We start from the raw sequence: 17,959 nt of genomic DNA on the forward strand, positions 1-17,959 counted from the left end.
GTGAGTACAGGGAAGTTAATTGTACATCAATTTCAGGCCGCTTTATATGCAATATACATACAGGTAACTGCCAAAATAAAGGAAACACAATCATAAAGTGTCTTAATAGGGCGCCATCAAAAGCTGTTAGAACCGCTTCAATGTGCCTTGGCAAGTGTTCAAATCTGGTGACTGAGATGGGCAAGACATATGGTAAACATAGTTTTCATGCTCATCAAACCATGCAGTGACCACTTGTGCCCTGTGGATGGGGGCAATGTCATCAGGATATAAATTACTCACCGTAGACTGAAGGTGATCACTCAGAATGGCTGTGTATTTATTGCCGTTTAACTTGCCTTGCCCTCTAAGGGTTTGAGTGGACCTAAACCATTCCATGAAAATGGACCCCACACCATAACAGCTCAAACAACTCAAGTGTTTCCTTTATTTTGGCAGTTACCTGTATATAGTTTGCTGTGATACACTGGAGACAACACAAACACAGAAGGGCAATACATTCATGCAGATAAGGAAACACACACACACACACACACACAAAAATCCCCACTCTTTCATTCTATTACTTGCCCCTCTCTCCAGGCTCACTAATGAACACACACACACACACACACTCAAACTTTCACTTTCACTCATCCTCCTTTTTCCTCTCTCCGATCAAATTGGATTGCAATGTCACAGCTATCATTTCAAAAACATCTCCAGGGTCCGGGCGCATGCACACATATTCCTAACTACCTAACAGGGTTTGGAGTACCATCATGTCGTCCTGGTTCACTGTTAATTGCCCCTCAGCTGGCCTGCCTCTTGATGTTATTGCTTCTGCAAACATCCCTCATCTCAGAGAAAAGAGAACATGCTTCTTTTCCTTCCCAGCTCTTTCAATTAGACTTTACTACTACTTTACTAATTAGCTCATCACCCCCTCCGGCCCCCCAGCCCTCAGAAATGAATGAATCCAACCCCCACTGTCAATATCTGACCTAAGAAGACAGACTGGGCGTGCTCAAAGCAACCCAGAGGCCTCCAGAGTGGCACAGTGATTTAAGGCGGCAGGTAGCCTAGTGGTTAGAGCGTTGGATTAGTAACCCAAAAGGTTTCAAGATCGAAACTCCGAGCTGACAAGGTAAAACATCTGTCGTTCTGCCCTTGAACAAGACAGTTAACCCACTGTTCCTAGGCCTTCATTGAAAATAAGAATTTGTTCTTAACTGACTTGCCTAGTTAAATAAAGGTAAAATAAAATGTTAAAAAGGCACTGCATCGTAGTGCTAGAGGCGTGACTACAGATACTGGTCTGATCCTGGCCGCAACCGGGAGACCCATGAGGCGACACACAATTAGCTCAGCGTTGTCTGGGTTAGGAGAGGGTTTGGCCGGCTGAGATGTCCCTTGTCCAACAAGATGGGTCCCATTATGTCTGGTTAAAACCCAAACATTACATTCCACAGTAAGAACCGAATGCCAACGGTTAAGCATGGCAGTGGTAGTGTGATGGTTTGGGGATGCTTTGCTGCATCAGGACCTAGACTACTTTCCTTAATAAAAGGAACTATGAATTCTGCACTGTATCAGATAATGCTGAATGTCAGGCCATCCGTCTGTGAGCTGAAGCAAGACAATGCAGCAAGACAATGATCCAAAACACACAATCAAGTCATGATTGTTTAAAAAGCAACAAATTGGAAGTTTTGGAATGGCCTAGTCAAAGTCCAGACCTAATCCGAATTGAGATATGGCAGGACTTTAAATGAGCAGTTCATGCTTCAAACCCTTAAATGCAACTGAGTTAATGCAGTTCTGTATGCAAGAATACTATTTCGCGGCACTGTAACTGTGTTGCAATCGTACTACATACTATTTACAGTGTACTGTTTATAAAAAACGAATGCAGTTAAAGACAAATATCAGCATACTAGGCTTATCCTAACTGAGAACACGTCAGCTAATGCGCAATTGCGTTGATTCTTGCCATTCAATACTTTTTGTACAGCACATCACCTCACCTGTTTATCAGCTGTTGCCTCAAAATATGATTCTCTATTTTCAAAACGGGAGTTGGCTCGGTCAAAAGCAACTCTCGAACCTCAGGAGAGTTGTTTTTCACTTTTGAAAGCTGTCATTTTTGTGTTTTTTCTTGCCCTTGGTACACTGGGTTCCCCCTGGCGTGCGTCAGTGGCGGGGATGTCAGGATGGTAGCGATATCACGCTATCACACTCAACCACGGCCCCACTTCACTGATCGGACTGGGAGTCTCTCACCCTCAATGGGTCGATTAGAGTAGGCTAGAGAAAATGGAGAGTTGTGAATGAACTGCGATCCTGATTTGACAGCTGCCCTGAAATGCCTTTAGACTACACAAGGGGTAGAGTGGAGGGAATTGGAAAGGGTAACTTGGGATCTTAGCCCAAATACACTGAGATTGCTGGCTGTAGAGTCCCATTTTCTGTGCGACTTTGATGATTTGATGGGTAGTACAGGGTCAGGGAGTCTTTTGGTATGTCCTTGAAGTAAGTGGGGTGAGACTGTGATGCTAGACAAGGAGTCAATAACACTTTCATATTGAATATAGATATTTCCCACTCAGTACATTACTCTTTTCTTTTCACTAGGTAACATATGAATAACTACCTGAACAAATGCTAAATTAAAATATTTTTTCTTATTGTTTGTTGACAGATCTCCTGTCTCATCTCCCAGCTGTAAATATTGTAATCAAAAGGAGACACTTTTCAATTTCTTCAAAACAAGTAAACGTTATTATTTAATGACTGCAGTAATGGAGGTTGTCAACGAATCACACCTAAAATGATTCGTTGAGAGCCCAACGACAAAAGATACCATGGCCTTTTATAGCAACAATACACCCCCTTCAGTCTACATGACAAACAACAGATGTATGGATTGAGTCACAAGGTTAAAACCTTTTGTGACTAGGGGGCAGTATTTTCATTTTTGGAAAAATGGCTAACTCTGTATTTTATGCGATAATCACTCTGAGAGCCATCAGGTGACCACTTACACAATGTAGCCGCTTACGGGTATTCTTCAACATAAATGCGTAAAACTACATCACAATGCTGTAGACACCTTGGGGAATACGTAGAAAAAGTAATCTGGTTGATAGCCCATTCACTGCTCAATAGGGACGCATTGGAACGCAGAGCTTCAAAACATGAGGCACTTCCGGATTGGATTTTTCTCAGGCTTTCGCCTGCAATATCAGTTCTGTTATACTCACAGACAATATTTTTTACAGTTTTGGAAACTTTAGAGTGTTTTCTATCCTAAGCTGTCAATTATATGCACATTCTAGCATCTTGTCCTGACAAAATATCCCATTTACTTTGGGAATGTTATTTTTCCAAAAATGAAAATACTGCCCCCTAGTCACAAGAGGTTAAAATGGTGTAGAATACTTGTATGTTTGAGGAATTTTAATTATAGGATTTCTGTTTTGAATTTGGCGCCCTGCAATTTCACTTGCTGTTGGCGAGGTGGGACGCTACCGTCCCACATATCCCCGAGAAGTTAATCCAGCAGCTGTGTCAGATTTCAAAAAGTCTTCGCGGCGAAAGCACACCATGCGATTATCTGAGGACAGCGCCTCGCATACAAAACCATGAAAAACATATTTCAACCAGGCAGGGGCGACACAAAAGTCAGTAATAGCGATATAATTAATGCCTTACTTTTGATGATCTTCTTCTGTTGGCACTCCAAAAGGTACCAGTTACATCACAAATGGTCCATTTGTTCGATAATGTCCTTCTTTATATCCATAAAAACTCAGTTTAACTGGCACGCTTCAGTCAATCATCCACCCAGTTTCCCTCCATCAAAATGCATACAAAATGAATCCCAAACATTACTAATAAACTTTTGCAAACAAGTCAAACAACATTTATAATCAAACCTTAGGTACCCTAATACGTAAATAAACTATAAAATTTAAGACGGAGAATCGTTATTGTCTTTTCCAGAGAAAAATACCAAAGAACGCGTTCTCATTCACACGCTTGGAAATACTACAGCCAAAATGGGAGCCACCTAGAAAAACTATTTCTGGCTCATTTTTCCAAAAAAACAGCCTGAAACTCTTTCTAAAGACTGTTGAAATCTAGTTGACATCTAGTGGAAGCCCTAGGAACTGCAATCTGGGAGGACTTCGCCTTATAATAAAGGTGACAGCCATTGAAAATAGTGGTAGGCTGAATTTCTCTTGGGGGGGATGGTTTGTCCTCGGGGTTTCACCTGCCATATCAGTTCTGTTATAGTCACAGACATTATTTTAACAGTTTTAGAAACTTTAGAGTGTTTTCTATCCAAATCTACCAATTACACGCATATCATAGGTTCTGGGCCTGAGTAACAGGCAGTTTACTTTGGGCACTCTTTTCATCCGGGCGTGAAAATACTGCCCCCTACCCAAGAGAGGTTAAGATAGCAGATCTATATAGACTTTGGACTTGTTGAGAGGTATTGTCAGTGTTGGATGACTCAGACTATCATAGGCCATGGGAAGTGAGAGCTATGATGCAGTTTAACAAGTTATGCAGGAGGTCAAATCTGCCATTCTTATACTGCCGCGGTGACCTTTGTTTGCCAGACATCTGCCTATATACCAGTCCCAAATTGGAAACATTCAGAGAGACCTTTTGACACTACTCAGAGCATGACAGAGAAACTCAACAAGCTGCATATGTTAAATAAGGTGGAGTGTCACTCGCAAATTGAGTGTTTTTCAGAGAACCAGGGCTGCATCCGAAATGGCACCCTATTCCCTATATAGAGCACTACTTTTGACAAGGGCCTACAGGGCGCCATTTCAGATGCCGCCTGGATCGGCAACAACCCCCTATGGAGTGAGGAAAGGAACCAGTGGTGGCTTGACAGCTCTCACTTTTTTTTTTCATTTTTACTAGCCTTAATATTTTTTTGTAATTCTTTCCTTCCTCTCTATAAAAGTTGTGGTGCCGGCTTGTCACGGCAGCCTATAACTATTTCCACGTGACAAACTTCTTCTGGATGTTTGGGGAGGGCTGCTACCTGCATACAGCCATCGTGCTCACCTACTCTACGGACAAGCTACGCAAGTGGATGTTCATCTGCATCGGGTGGTGTGAGTTAACACTTAGTTCATCAAAGGAAAGACGGATGTGGGTTGATTGATTCTTTGTGATGAGTGACATGAATGTAAGTCAACTGTAACAGAGACGATGTGTGATGTTTTACAGGTATCCCTCTTCCAATCATCATCGCATGGGCAATTGGCAAGCTTTACTACGACAACGAAAAGTAAGCACTTTTTTTTATTTATTATTCTCTCCTGGGTTCTCTCTATCTCTATTCATGTCCCTGTGGTATCGATTTGTCTTTGGAATCAGGCAACAATCTTGTCCGTGTCTAGCTCCTCAGACCCATCAGAGTGATCATTGTAGTGGATGAGAGATGGATGTCGCCAAGTCATTAAACAACCAATTCATCCTCATTTTAAGGGAGTCTTAGTGAACCTGTAACCGACCATTTCCCTGCATACAGAATAGCAGGTTGACATTTATTCTCATGAGTCTTGCCCTGGTGGCAGAACTGAGCGATGTCCCCTTGGATAGGTCAGCTGCAAAGTCAAAATTGGCTATATTGCAAAAAATCATGAAAACAGAGATGGCCTTTTTGGTTTTAATTTAAGGTTAGGCATTAGGGCTAGCAGTATAGTTAAGGTTAGGATTAAGGTTTAAAATCAGATTTTTGGACTTTGTGGCTGTGCCAGTTAGTGCAGAGCTGTCTCCAAAAGAAAGACGCCCAGGGTCCCTGCTCATTTGCGAGAACGTGCCTTAGGCATGCTGCAAGGAGGCATGTGGACTGCAGATGTGGCCAGGGCAATAAATTGCAATGTCCGTACTGTGAGACGCCTAAGACAGCACTACAGGGAGGACAATTGATCGTCCTTGCAATTGCAGACCACTTGTAAGAACACCCGCACGAGATCGTTACATCCGAATATCACACCTGCGGGACAGGTACTGGATGGCAACTACTGCCCGAGTTACACCAGGAACGCACAATCCCTCCATCAGTGCTCAGACTGTCCACAATAGGCTGAGAGAGGCTGGGTGGGGGGCTTGTAGGCCTGTTGTAAGGCAGGTCCTCACCAGACATCACTTGCAACAACGTTGCCTATGGGCACTAACCCACCATCGCTGGACCAGACAGGACTGGCAAAAAGGGCTCTTCACTGATGAATCGCAGTTTTGTCTCACATGGGGTGATGGTCGGATTCGCTTTTATCATCGAAGGAATGAGCGTTACACCGAGGCCTGTACTCTGGAGTGGGATCGATTTGGAGGTGGAGGGTCCGTCATGGTCTGGGGTGGTGTGTCACAGCATCATCGGACTGAGCTTGTTATCATTTCAGGCAATCTCAACACTGTGCGTTACAGGGAAGACATCCTCCTCCGTCATGTGGTGCTCATCCTGACATGACCCTCCAGCATGACAATGCCACCAGGCATACTGCTCGTTCTGTGCGTGATTTCCTGCAAGACAGGAATGTCAGTGTTCTGCCATGACCAGCAAAAAGCCCGGATCTCAATTCCATTGAGCACGTCTGGGACCTGTTGGATCCGAGGGTGACGGCTAGGGCTATTCCCTCCAGAAATGTCCGGCGACTTGCAGGTGCCTTGGTGGAAGAGTGGGGTAACATCTCACAGCAAGAAATGGCAAATCTGGTGCAGTCCTTGAGGAGGAGATGCACTGCAGTACTTAATGCAGCTGGTGGTCACACCAGATACTGACTGTTACCTTGACCCCCCCACTGATCAGGGACACATTATTCCATTTCTGTTAGTCACATGTCTGTGGAACTTGTTCAGTTTGTCTCAGTTGTTGAATCTTGTTTTGTTCATACAAATATATTCACATGTTAAATTTGCTGAAAATCAACAGTTGACAGTGAGAGGATGTTTCTTTTTTGCTGAGTTTATAATAATATATATTTTTTTTAATCATAAAAGTAGTGCACTTGGCTTTTCTATCCAGACACAGTTCCCCCAATCCCTCTGCTTTTTTTTACCCTGAGCCGTTTTGCTCTCTCGCTCTGATACCAACAAGGTGAATACAGAACAAATGAATGATTCACTCCACTGAACTGAGTCTGTAGAATGAGGGAATCTGAGGCATCTCATCCCCTCGGAGAGCGTCTTCTCCTTTTTTCATCCCACTGCAAAGTGGATGTAATTCCACATAATTCTTTGTTTTAGGTGTTTTCTGTTGCTAGAGATGAGTGCTGGACTATACAAAGGCCTCTTGTTCTCTGCCAGTACTGGCTTTGATAGGCTAAGCCCTCTCACCTACCTATGATGTCAATTGTGATTGGCCGAGGCCGATGCTCATTTTAGTCAACTATAAAAAAAATGTTGGCAAAGGTCCCGCAGTCTGCTTTTTCATTGAAAAAATGTGACTGGTGGACCTTCTGCATCTGCCAGTATGATTGGCTCAACTCTCTGTGTTCTAAATTGCAGGTGCTGGTTTGGGAAGAAGGCAGGAGTGTACACAGATTACATCTACCAGGGCCCAATGATCCTGGTGTTGCTGGTAAGACTGGTGTTACACAATCCTTTTCACATTTCTCCATATTTTTCCTCCTAGTATAGACATAGTGTTCTAGCCTTGTCCTTGTTAGGTTTTCTTACATCCATGACCAAGCTCTTCCCCTTTACACCTTCCCTCTAAGTGTGTTTGTATTTACAGCACCGCACAGTTAGGAACAATGACAAAATAACATTATTGTGCACTCAAGCAGAAATTGTTTTTCGAGGGCAAGTAATTGCTTCAAGACAAACAGTAGAAAGGTCATTGACATTCAATGGTGTGTGAACTTTATACCGCAGCCTTCCAACGCACACACTCACGCACATGCAGTAATACCATCGTGTGAAGCTATTTGAACGGCGTGACACCTACTACACATATGCAGAACTGACTGGGTCAGTTGGAATGAATATGATATGAGGAATATGTATGAATCGTAAATGATTGGCAGCATGCTAAACTGTGAGCGTTTTAGCTCACTTTGACTCTCTTTACACTCTCATTTCCTCCTTAATGTTGGGACTAGGGGGCACAAGGAGTTCCCTAAAGGGAACACCCCCTCCCATTCAGCTGAAAAAAACATTCTTTAGAAATATTTAACTTTCACACATTAACAAGTCCAATACAGCAAATGAAAGATAAACATCTTGTTAATCTACGCATCATGTCCGATTTAAAAAAAAATGTTTTACAGCGAAAACACAACATATATTTATGTTATATGACCATCAAATTCAAAAACGCACACAGCGATTTTTCACAGTCACAAATGCATAAATATAGATAAAATTAATCACTAACCTTTGATTATCAGAAAGTTTAAATAGGTGACTGTTTATCTCATGCCTTCTCCCTACATAACAAATCAGATACTCACACATAACGTTGGAACATGATTGAAAATACACTACCTGTCAAAGGTTTGGACAACTACTCATTCAACGTTTTTTCTTAATTTTTACTATTTTCTACATTGTAGAATAATAGTGAAGACATCAAAACTATGAAATAACACAATGTTTGGAATCATGTACTAAACAAAAAAAGTTTTAAACAAATCAAAACATATTTTATATTTGAGATTCTTCAAAGTAGCCAAATTTTGTCAGATTTGCACACTCTTGGCATTCTCTCAACCAGCTTCACCTGAAATGCTTTTCCAACAGTCTTAAATGAGTTCCCACATATGCTGAGTACTTGTTGGCTGCTTTTCCTTCACTCTGTGGTCCAACTCATCCCAAACCATCTCAATTGGGTTGAGGTCGGGTGATTGTGGAGACCAGGTCATCTGATGGAGCACTCCATCACTCTACTTCTTGGTCAAATAGACTTTACACAGCCTGGAGGTGTGTTAGGTCATTGTCCTGTTCAATAACAAATGTTAGTCCCACTAAGCGTAAACCAGATGGGATGGCGTATCACTCCAGAATGCTGTGGTAGGCATGCTGGTTAAGTGTGCCTTGAATTCTAAATAAATCACTGACAGTGTTACCAGCAAAGCACCCTCACACCAACTCCTCCATGCTCCATGGTGTGAACCACACATGCAGAGATAATCCGTTCACTTACTCTGCGTCTCAGAAATACACGGCAGTTGGAACCACAAATCTCAAATTTGGACTCATCAGACCAAAGGACATATTTCCACTGTTCTAATGTCCATTGCCCATGTTTTTTTGCCCAACCAAGTCTTCTTATTATTGCTGTCCTTTAGTAGTGGTTTCTTTGCATCAATTTGACCATGAAGGCCTGATTCACACAGTCTCCTTGATGTTGATATGTGTCTTGCTTGAACCCTTTGAAGCAATTTTTGGGGCTGGTAACTCTAATGAACCAATCCTCTGCAACAGAGGTAACTCCCAGCACGCTACATTTTAATGTAAACAATAGATTTTTATTGATTTTCCTCAGTAGTCAATAATCCTAAAACCTTGCTCTGAAGCATTAAATTGGCTTTTTTTTTACTCCTTGTTTGACATACAGTCAAGATACTGTATCAGCCCAATATCAGCCTGAAAACTTGAAACCCTGTGACTATCATATTTTCGCATTGACTGCAATGTATTGAGAAAAATGTCTAACCTGTTACACTCATCTTTTCCCATTGACTGCAATGTACTGAGAGAAAGGTCAAGCCTGTGACACATCTTTTCTAATTTCCTTAAGTGTGTTGAGAAAAATGTCAACCATGTGACAGTTATTTCCAGCACAGACAAAAATTGTTTTATTAAACGTTTCTTTCTCATAACTTACCAATGTAAATCTTCCTACATTCTTATTTTCTCTCTGTTTTCAGATCAACTTTATATTCCTCTTCAACATTGTGAGAATCCTAATGACCAAGCTGAGAGCCTCCACAACCTCAGAGACAATACAGTACAGGTGAGCCAGGACCAGGGCCCCAAATGTCCCCCTATACCTTTTACAGTGCATTACTTTTAACCAGGCCCCCATAGGTAGTGCTCTACCTCCTTGGAAGTCTTCACATTTTATTGTGTTGCAAAGTGGGATTAAAATAAATGTAATTATTATCTACTCGTCAAAGTGGAAGAAAAAGTATATTTAAAGAATAATGAAAAATAAAATACTAATATAACTTGATTAGATAAGTATTTACGCCCCTGAGTCAATATATGTTACAAACACCTTGGGCAGCGGTTACAGCAGTGAGTCTTCTTGGGTAAGCGCTTTGTACACATGTATTGTACAATATTTGCCCATTGTTATTTCCAACATTCTTCAAGCGCTGTCAAGGTGGTGAAGGTAGGAAACAACATCTCCACTTCGCTGACCCTCAACACTGGGGTGTCACAAGGGTGCGTGCTCAGCCCCCTGCTGTGCTCCCTGTTCACCCACGACTATGTTGCCATGCACGCCTCCAACTTAATCATCAAGTTTGCAGACGACACTACAGTAGTAGGCTTGATTACCAACATCGACGAGACAGCCTACAGGGAGGAGGTGAGGGCCCTCGGAGTGTGGTGTCAAAAAAACAACCTCTCACTCAATGTCAACAAAACAAAGGAGATGATTATGGACTTCGGGAAACAGAAGAGGGAGCACCCCCCTATCCACATCGAAGGGACAGCAGTGGAGAAGGTGGAAAGTTAAGTTCCTCTAAATTCCAGAAAATGATGTCATGACTTTAGAAGCTTCTGATGGGCTAATTGACATAATTTGAGTCAATTGGAGGTGTACCTGTGGATGTATTTCAAGGCCTACCTTCAAACTCAGTGCCTCATTGCTTGACATCATGGGAAAATCAAAAGAAATCAGCCAAAACCTCAGAAACAAAATTGTAGACCTCCACAAGTCTGGCTCATCCTTGGGAGCAATTTCCAAACTCCTGAAGGTATCACGTTCATCTGTATAAACAATAGTACACAAGTATAAACACCATGGGACCACGCAGTCTCCTAGAGATGAACGTACTTTGGTGTGAAAAGTGCAAATCAATCCCAGAACAACAGCAAAGGACCTTGTGAAGATGCTGGTAGAAACAGGTACAAAAGTATCTATATCCACAGTAAAAATGAGCCCTGTATCGACATAACCTGAAAGGCCGTTCAGGAAGGAAGAAGCCACTGCTCCAAAACCGCCATAAAAAAAGGCAGACTACGGTTTGCAACTGCACATGGGGACAAAGATTGTACTTTTGGAGAAATGTCCTCTGGTCTGATGTAACAAAAATAGAACATTTTGGCCATCATTATGTTTGGAGGAAAAAGGGGGAGGCTTGCAAGCCGAAGAACACCATCCCAACTGTGAAGCATGGGAGTGGCAGCATCATGTTGTGGGGGTGCATTGCTGCAGGAGGGACTGGTGCACCTCACAAATAGATGGCATCATGAGGGAGGAAAATTATGTGGATATATTGAAGCAACATCTCAAGACATCAGTCAGGAAGTTATAGCGTCGTCACAAACGGGTCTTCCAAATGGACAATGACCCAAAGCATACATACTTCCAAAGGAAATGTGAAAAACTGAGTTTAAATGTATTCGGCTAAGGTGTTTGTAAACTTGAGTTCAACTGTACATACATTTATATATATACATACACACACACACACAAACTTTCATTCTATTTGAAACTGTGCTATTTCACAAAATTTCGGAACCTATATACATTTCACACCCCATATGTTTTACAGTGGTTCTTGTTGTTATTAGTCCCCCCCTTCAGCTCCATTCAACCCCTCCCATCTATCTCTTAACACCATCCATTTGGGATTTCTATTTGCCATATATTTTTCAACTGTGCTGTGATGCTTCACAAAAGTACTGAATCTTTCTTTTCTCATAGCTTCTACAGATTGTAATTTAAAGAACTATTTTTGCTAAAATAATTATTATATTATTGATTGATTGACTATGACTTTTCAAATCACCCATTATTGCTATCTGCAGCGTTAGTTCTAGGTAAATGTTGCAATTCTTCAGCCCTTCCTGGACCCGTGACCAAAAACGAGCTACATATGGACAGTACCAACATGTTGTATTTTATTAGGATCCCCATTAGCTGTTGCAAAAGCAGCAGCTACTCTTCCTGGGGTCCACACAAAACATGAAACATAATACAGAATGACATAATACAGAACATCATTAGACAATAACAGCTCAAGGATAGAACTCCAAGCATTTTTAAAAAGGCACACGTAGCCTACATATCAATGCATACACACAAACTATCTAGGTCAAAATAGGGGAGAGGCGTTGTGCCACGAGGTGTTGCTTTATCTGTTTTTTGAAACAATATGAGATGGAAGGAAGTTCCATGAAATAAGGGCTCTATATAATACGGTACTTTTTCTTGAATTTGTTCTGGATTTGGGGACTATGAAAAGACCCCTGGTTACATGTCTGGTGTGATACAGTGGGGCAAAAAAGTATTTAGTCAGCCTATTGTGCAAGTTCTCCCACTTAAAAAGATGAGAGGCCTGTAATTTTCATCATAGGTACACTTCAACTATGACAAACAAAATTAGAAACAAATCCAGAAAATCGCATTGTAGGATTTTTTATGAATTTATTTCCAGATTACAGGGACTGGTTACAGTAAGAAGCTTCTTCTTGAGAATACAGCTTGATGAAAACCAGTCTATATTCAGGTCCCCAAGAAAGTAGACTTCTCTGTTTACATCACATACACTATCGAGCATTTCACACATATTATTTAGATACTGACTGTTAGCACTTGGTGGCCTATAGCAACACCCCGAAAGAAAAAGGCTTCAGATGTGCCAAGTGAATCTGCAACCACAACACTTCAATAAACCTTGACTTAAGGTCTTCTCTAAGCATTACAGGGATATGGCTCTGAATATATACAGCAACTCCTCCCCCATAAGCATTTCTGTCTCTTCTATAGATGTTATATCCTTGTATTGCTACTGCTGTATCATCAAATAAATGATCTAGGTGAGTCTCAGAAATGGCCAATATATGATTGTTATCTGATGTTTGCAAGTTATTGATTTCATGAACCTTTTTTCTAAGGCTACATATATTAATATGGGCTATTTTCAGCCCTTTCCTGGGAAGCTTATTGGAGATAGACATAATATTGAAAAGAGCAGACAAAGCAAGATAAAAAAAAATATATACATTCAGCAGTCCGTGAATCAATTGGTTTGTGTGTGCGCAAGGCCACGAACCCATAGGCTTGGCTCTCTCATCCCTTGCAGGCTTCTGGGAGGGAGGGTGGACAATGAGCCTGTTGTAGCAGATGTACGCAATGTACCCATGCGCTCTGGCAGCTTTCATTGTTGGGATCAGTTATTTTCTCTTCTGGCGCACAGCTTCAGGATAGTCCTCGTTGAGGAAGATATACGTTCCTCTCAAGTTCTTGGCTCTTTCCAGAACAGCTACCTTGTCCTTGAACCTCAGGAACTTGACCACTATCGGCCTGGACCTATCACCTGGGCCGGTGGTGGGTTTTCCAGTCCTGTGGGAGTGCCCCCCCTCGACCTTGCAGTGGTCCATCTTCATTTTCTCAGAGATTTCTCATTTCCCTCACTTTGTCCTCAGACTCCATCCAGGTCTCATGTGGAGTTCTGCAATTCCGTCAACAACCATGTTGTTTCACCTTGATTGTCCCTCGAGATAGTCTGATTTATCTGTAATTGTTATCATGGATTCACACAAATGTCCTCTCTCAATGACTTACAGATTGCTGTCATCTTGCCGTTCTCCTGTTTCAACTCGTTGAGCTGACCCTGGGAGAACTGCAAACTGTTCTTCCGGTTCTGGACCTCTCTGGTCAGGTCGTCGATTCTTTTGTTAGTAGAATCCACAAGTATTTGGACAAAAGACTTGAAACTATTTTATTGTTGTTGTAACAACTGCTTATAGAACTTTCCAACAAACTTTCCAAACAAACAAAACCGAGCTCTTCCTCGTTCCGCGTACAACAGGAATATATGATCTAATGACTGCCTCCTCGCAACAAAATCTGCAGAGCTGGGAAGATTGTATCCCCCATATAAATATAACATTCTATTGTTTGCAAGAATTTTGTATAATAATTTCAATTGAAAAATGTGAAGTTTTGAATCCGGCGTTGTTTTGCATGTCAATTCATAAACCATGTGCCATGGAATCAGTACATTGAAAATCTCTTCCCAAATATTTCGCCATTTATATGGCACAGCTGTCAATTTGTTGGTCCTTAAATGAAATTGGTATATGGTTTTATTTATCACCATTTTTTAAAACCATTTATGGTCTTTAATGCAGGGCCGACAGACAAGTTCCTTACTTTTCCCCATTTTACTTTCCTCTTCCATTTTTGTGGTATTGTTGCAATTAGTTGGTTGTAATTTTGGGTAGAGCAGACATTTCCATATGTCTGTGTTAGCTGCATGTGTGACATAACTACACCAGTCCTATTTATGATATCATTTACAAACATTATACCTTTTTAAAAAAAAAAAATCAATAAATATTTGTTTTATTCAATTACTATATTTGAGTTTAACCACAATATGTGTTGTATTATTTGTTCTGTCTTTTCAGGTGGATTAAACTGAAATTGCTATCAACTTTCTAAACTACCAACTATCAAAAATGCTATTTGGAGATGATTGTCACGCCCTGGTCTTAGTATTTTGTGTTTTCTTTATTATTTTGGTCAGGCCAGGGTGTGACATGGGTTTATTTATGTGGTGTGTTTTGTCTTGGGGTTTTCGTAGGTATTGGATTGTGGCTTAGTGGGGTTCTCTAGCAAAGTCTATGGCTGTCTGGAGTGGTTCTCAATCAGAGGCAGGTGTTTATCGTTGTCTCTGATTGGGAACCATATTTAGGCAGCCATATTCTTTGAGTGTGTCGTGGGTGATTTGTTCCTGTCTCTGTGTTTGGGTTGCACCAGCATAGGCTGTTAGGTTTTCGTGTTACGTTTCTTGTTTTTGTATTGTTTGTTTTTTCATCATTATTAAAGATGAATCTAAATTACCATGCTGCATTTTGGTCCGACTCTACTTCACCCGAAGAAAATCGTAACAATGATTTCATTGTCAAATAACCGAAAGTGAGCAGTTATAATCTGAAAAAAAGGGAAAAAGGCCATTCTTGAACATGGGGTGAGGTATTCTTATTAATTTACTAGAGAACCATTTATGTTTTAAGTATAACTTTTGTGTGACTGATGCCTTTAGTGAGAGGTCTAATGCTGTACTATTTAATTATTTCTGCCCTCCGAATTCATATTCGTTATATAAATAGGCCCTTTTAATTTTGTCTGGCTTGCCATTCCAAATAAAATTGAAAATGTTTTTGTTCATAATCTCAGCAAAAAAAGAAACGTCCCTTTTTCAGGACCCTGTCATTCAAAGATAATTTGTAAAAATCCAAATAACTTCACAGATCTTCATTGTAAAGGGTTAAAACACTGTTTCCCATGCTTGTTCAATGAGCCATAAACAATTAACAATGCACCTGTGGAGCGGTCGTTAAGACACAAACAGCATACAGGCAGCTTACAGACAGTAGGCAATTAAGGTCACAGTTATGAAACCTTAGGACACTAAAGAGGCCTTTCTACTGACTCTGCAAAACACCAAAAGAAAGATGCCCAGGGTCCCTTCTCATTTGCATGAACATGCCTTAGACATGCTGCAAGGAGGCATGAGGTCTGCAGATGTGACCAGGGCAATAAATTGCAATATCTGTACTAAAACGCCTAAAACAGCACTACAGGGAGACAGGATTGACAGCTGATTGTCCTCAGCATCGGTACATCCGAAACATCACACCTGCGGGACAGCTACAGGATGGCGACAACTGCCCGAGTTACACCAGGAACGCACAATCTCTCCATCAGTGCTCAGACTGTCCGCAATAGGCTGAGAGAGAATTGACTGGGGGCTTGTAGGCCTGTTGTAAGGCAGACATCACCGGCAACAATGTTGCCTATGGGCACAAACCCACCATCTCTGGACCAGACAGGACTGGGAAAAAGTGTGGTTTTGTCTCAGAAGGGGTGATGGTCAGGATCGCTTTTATCATCGAAGGAATGAGCGTTACACCGAGGCCTGTACTCTGGAGTGGGATCGATTTGGGGGTGGTGTGTCACAGCATCATCGGACTGAGCTTGTTCAGTCCACTGTGGATTACAGGGAAGACATTCTCCTCCCTCATGTGGTGCTCATCCTGACATGACCCTCCAGCATGATGCATGACCCTCCACAATGCCACCAGCCATACTGCTCGTTCTGTGCGGGATTTCCTGCAAGACAGGAATGTCAGTGTTCTGCATGGCCAGCAATGAGCATGGATCTCAGTCCCATTGAGCACGTCTGGGACCTGTTGGATTGGAGGGTGAGGGCTAATGCCATTCCCCCAGAAATGTTCGGGAACTTGCAGGTGCCTTGGTGGAAGAGTGGGGCAACATCTCACAGCAAGAACTGGCAAATCTGGTGCAGTCCAATAGGAGGAGATGCACTGCAGTATTTAATGCTGCAGGTGGCCACACCAGATACTGACTGTTACTTTGACCTCCCCCATTTACACATTAAGTTTGCTGAAAATAAACGCAGTTGACAGTGAGGGGACGTTTCTTTTTTTGCTGAGTTTATAATTTCAAAAGCAGGTCACTAGGTGTAGGCAAAACCATAAGCAAATAGGTAAACTGTGATATGACTTAAGAGTTAATCAGGGTGATTTTTCCACAAATAGACAGGTTTTTTCCTTTACATGGTAGCAAGAGCTTCTCTATTTTGGCTTAATTTCTATAAAAAATGTATTGTAGTGAGATCATTTTTCTTTCAGGATTTGTATACCGAGTATATTCACATCCCCGTCAGACCATATTATTGGTAAACTACATGTAAAAGTTGACTTTTTGAGTGATCCAATACGTAATACCATACACATCATAATTTGGTTTTAATCCAGAGGTTAGAAAAAATATCTAGGTCATCTATGAGACTGTGGAGGGATTCTAATTGTGGTTTTAAAAGAAATTGTGAATCATCAGCGTACAATGACACCTTTGTTTTTAAGCCACGGATTTCTCATCACTTAATTTATTGTTGGATCTAATTTTAACAGATAACATTTCGATGGCAATAATAAATAGACGTGTCAGTTGTGGACAATCTTGTTTAACCCCGTCTTGACAGTTAAAAAGTTTGAGATGTAGCCATTATTTACTATTTTACGCCTAGGGATACTATACATAACTTCAACCCATTGATGAGTTTCTCCAAAATGTAAGTATTCTTGGCATTTATATATAAACTCCAGTCGTACTTTATCAAAAACCTTTTCAAAATCAGCTATGAAAACCAGGACTGGTTTCTCCGAAATTCCATAGTATTCTATTGTTTCCAGTACTTGTCTTATATTATCTCTAATGTATCGTCCCTGTAAAATACCTGTCTGATTAGGATGAATAATGTCTGACAATACCTTTTGAATTGTATGCGCCAAGCATTTAGCTCAAATTTTTGCATATATATATATATATTACACACCACTTGGATCCTGTTTCAGTAATAATGAAATCAGACCTCATTGTTGCATGTTCTGATAATCTAACGTTTATATAGGAGTGGCTAAAACATGCTAATAATGGTCCTCTGAGTATATAAAAAAGGTTTGATATACTCATACATATATTTACATGTACATATTCTCATTCGCCCCTTTAGATTTGTGTGTATTAGGTAGTTGGTGGGGTATTGTTATATTACTGCACTGTCGGAACTAGAAGCACAAGCATTTCGCTACACTCGCATTAACATCTGCTAACCATGTGTATGTGACAAATAAATTTGATTTTACTTTATTTGTTGGGGATCATGGCTAGACAGCTATTTTAAGGTATTGGCATAGATTTTTAAGCAGATTTAAGTCTAAACTGTAACTT

At 41.1% G+C, this 17,959-nt stretch overlaps 1 protein-coding gene across 1 annotated transcript in view; it reads left to right on the forward strand.

Moving 5' to 3' along the window:
* The window catches only part of crhr1 (corticotropin releasing hormone receptor 1), a 167,449-nt gene that overhangs the window by 126,531 nt on the left and 22,959 nt on the right, over window positions 1-17,959 (forward strand). Inside the window, exons 8-11 of the mRNA XM_021624572.3 lie at window positions 4,970-5,123; window positions 5,239-5,299; window positions 7,522-7,594; window positions 9,888-9,973. Of these exons, the coding sequence (XP_021480247.1) occupies window positions 4,970-5,123; window positions 5,239-5,299; window positions 7,522-7,594; window positions 9,888-9,973 (374 nt within the window). The remainder of the gene's footprint in view (window positions 1-4,969; window positions 5,124-5,238; window positions 5,300-7,521; window positions 7,595-9,887; window positions 9,974-17,959) is intronic.

Source organism: Oncorhynchus mykiss, chromosome 12, assembly GCF_057628025.1.
Source record: "Oncorhynchus mykiss isolate SJ-2025 chromosome 12, ASM5762802v1, whole genome shotgun sequence".
Lineage (NCBI taxonomy): Eukaryota > Metazoa > Chordata > Actinopteri > Salmoniformes > Salmonidae > Oncorhynchus > Oncorhynchus mykiss.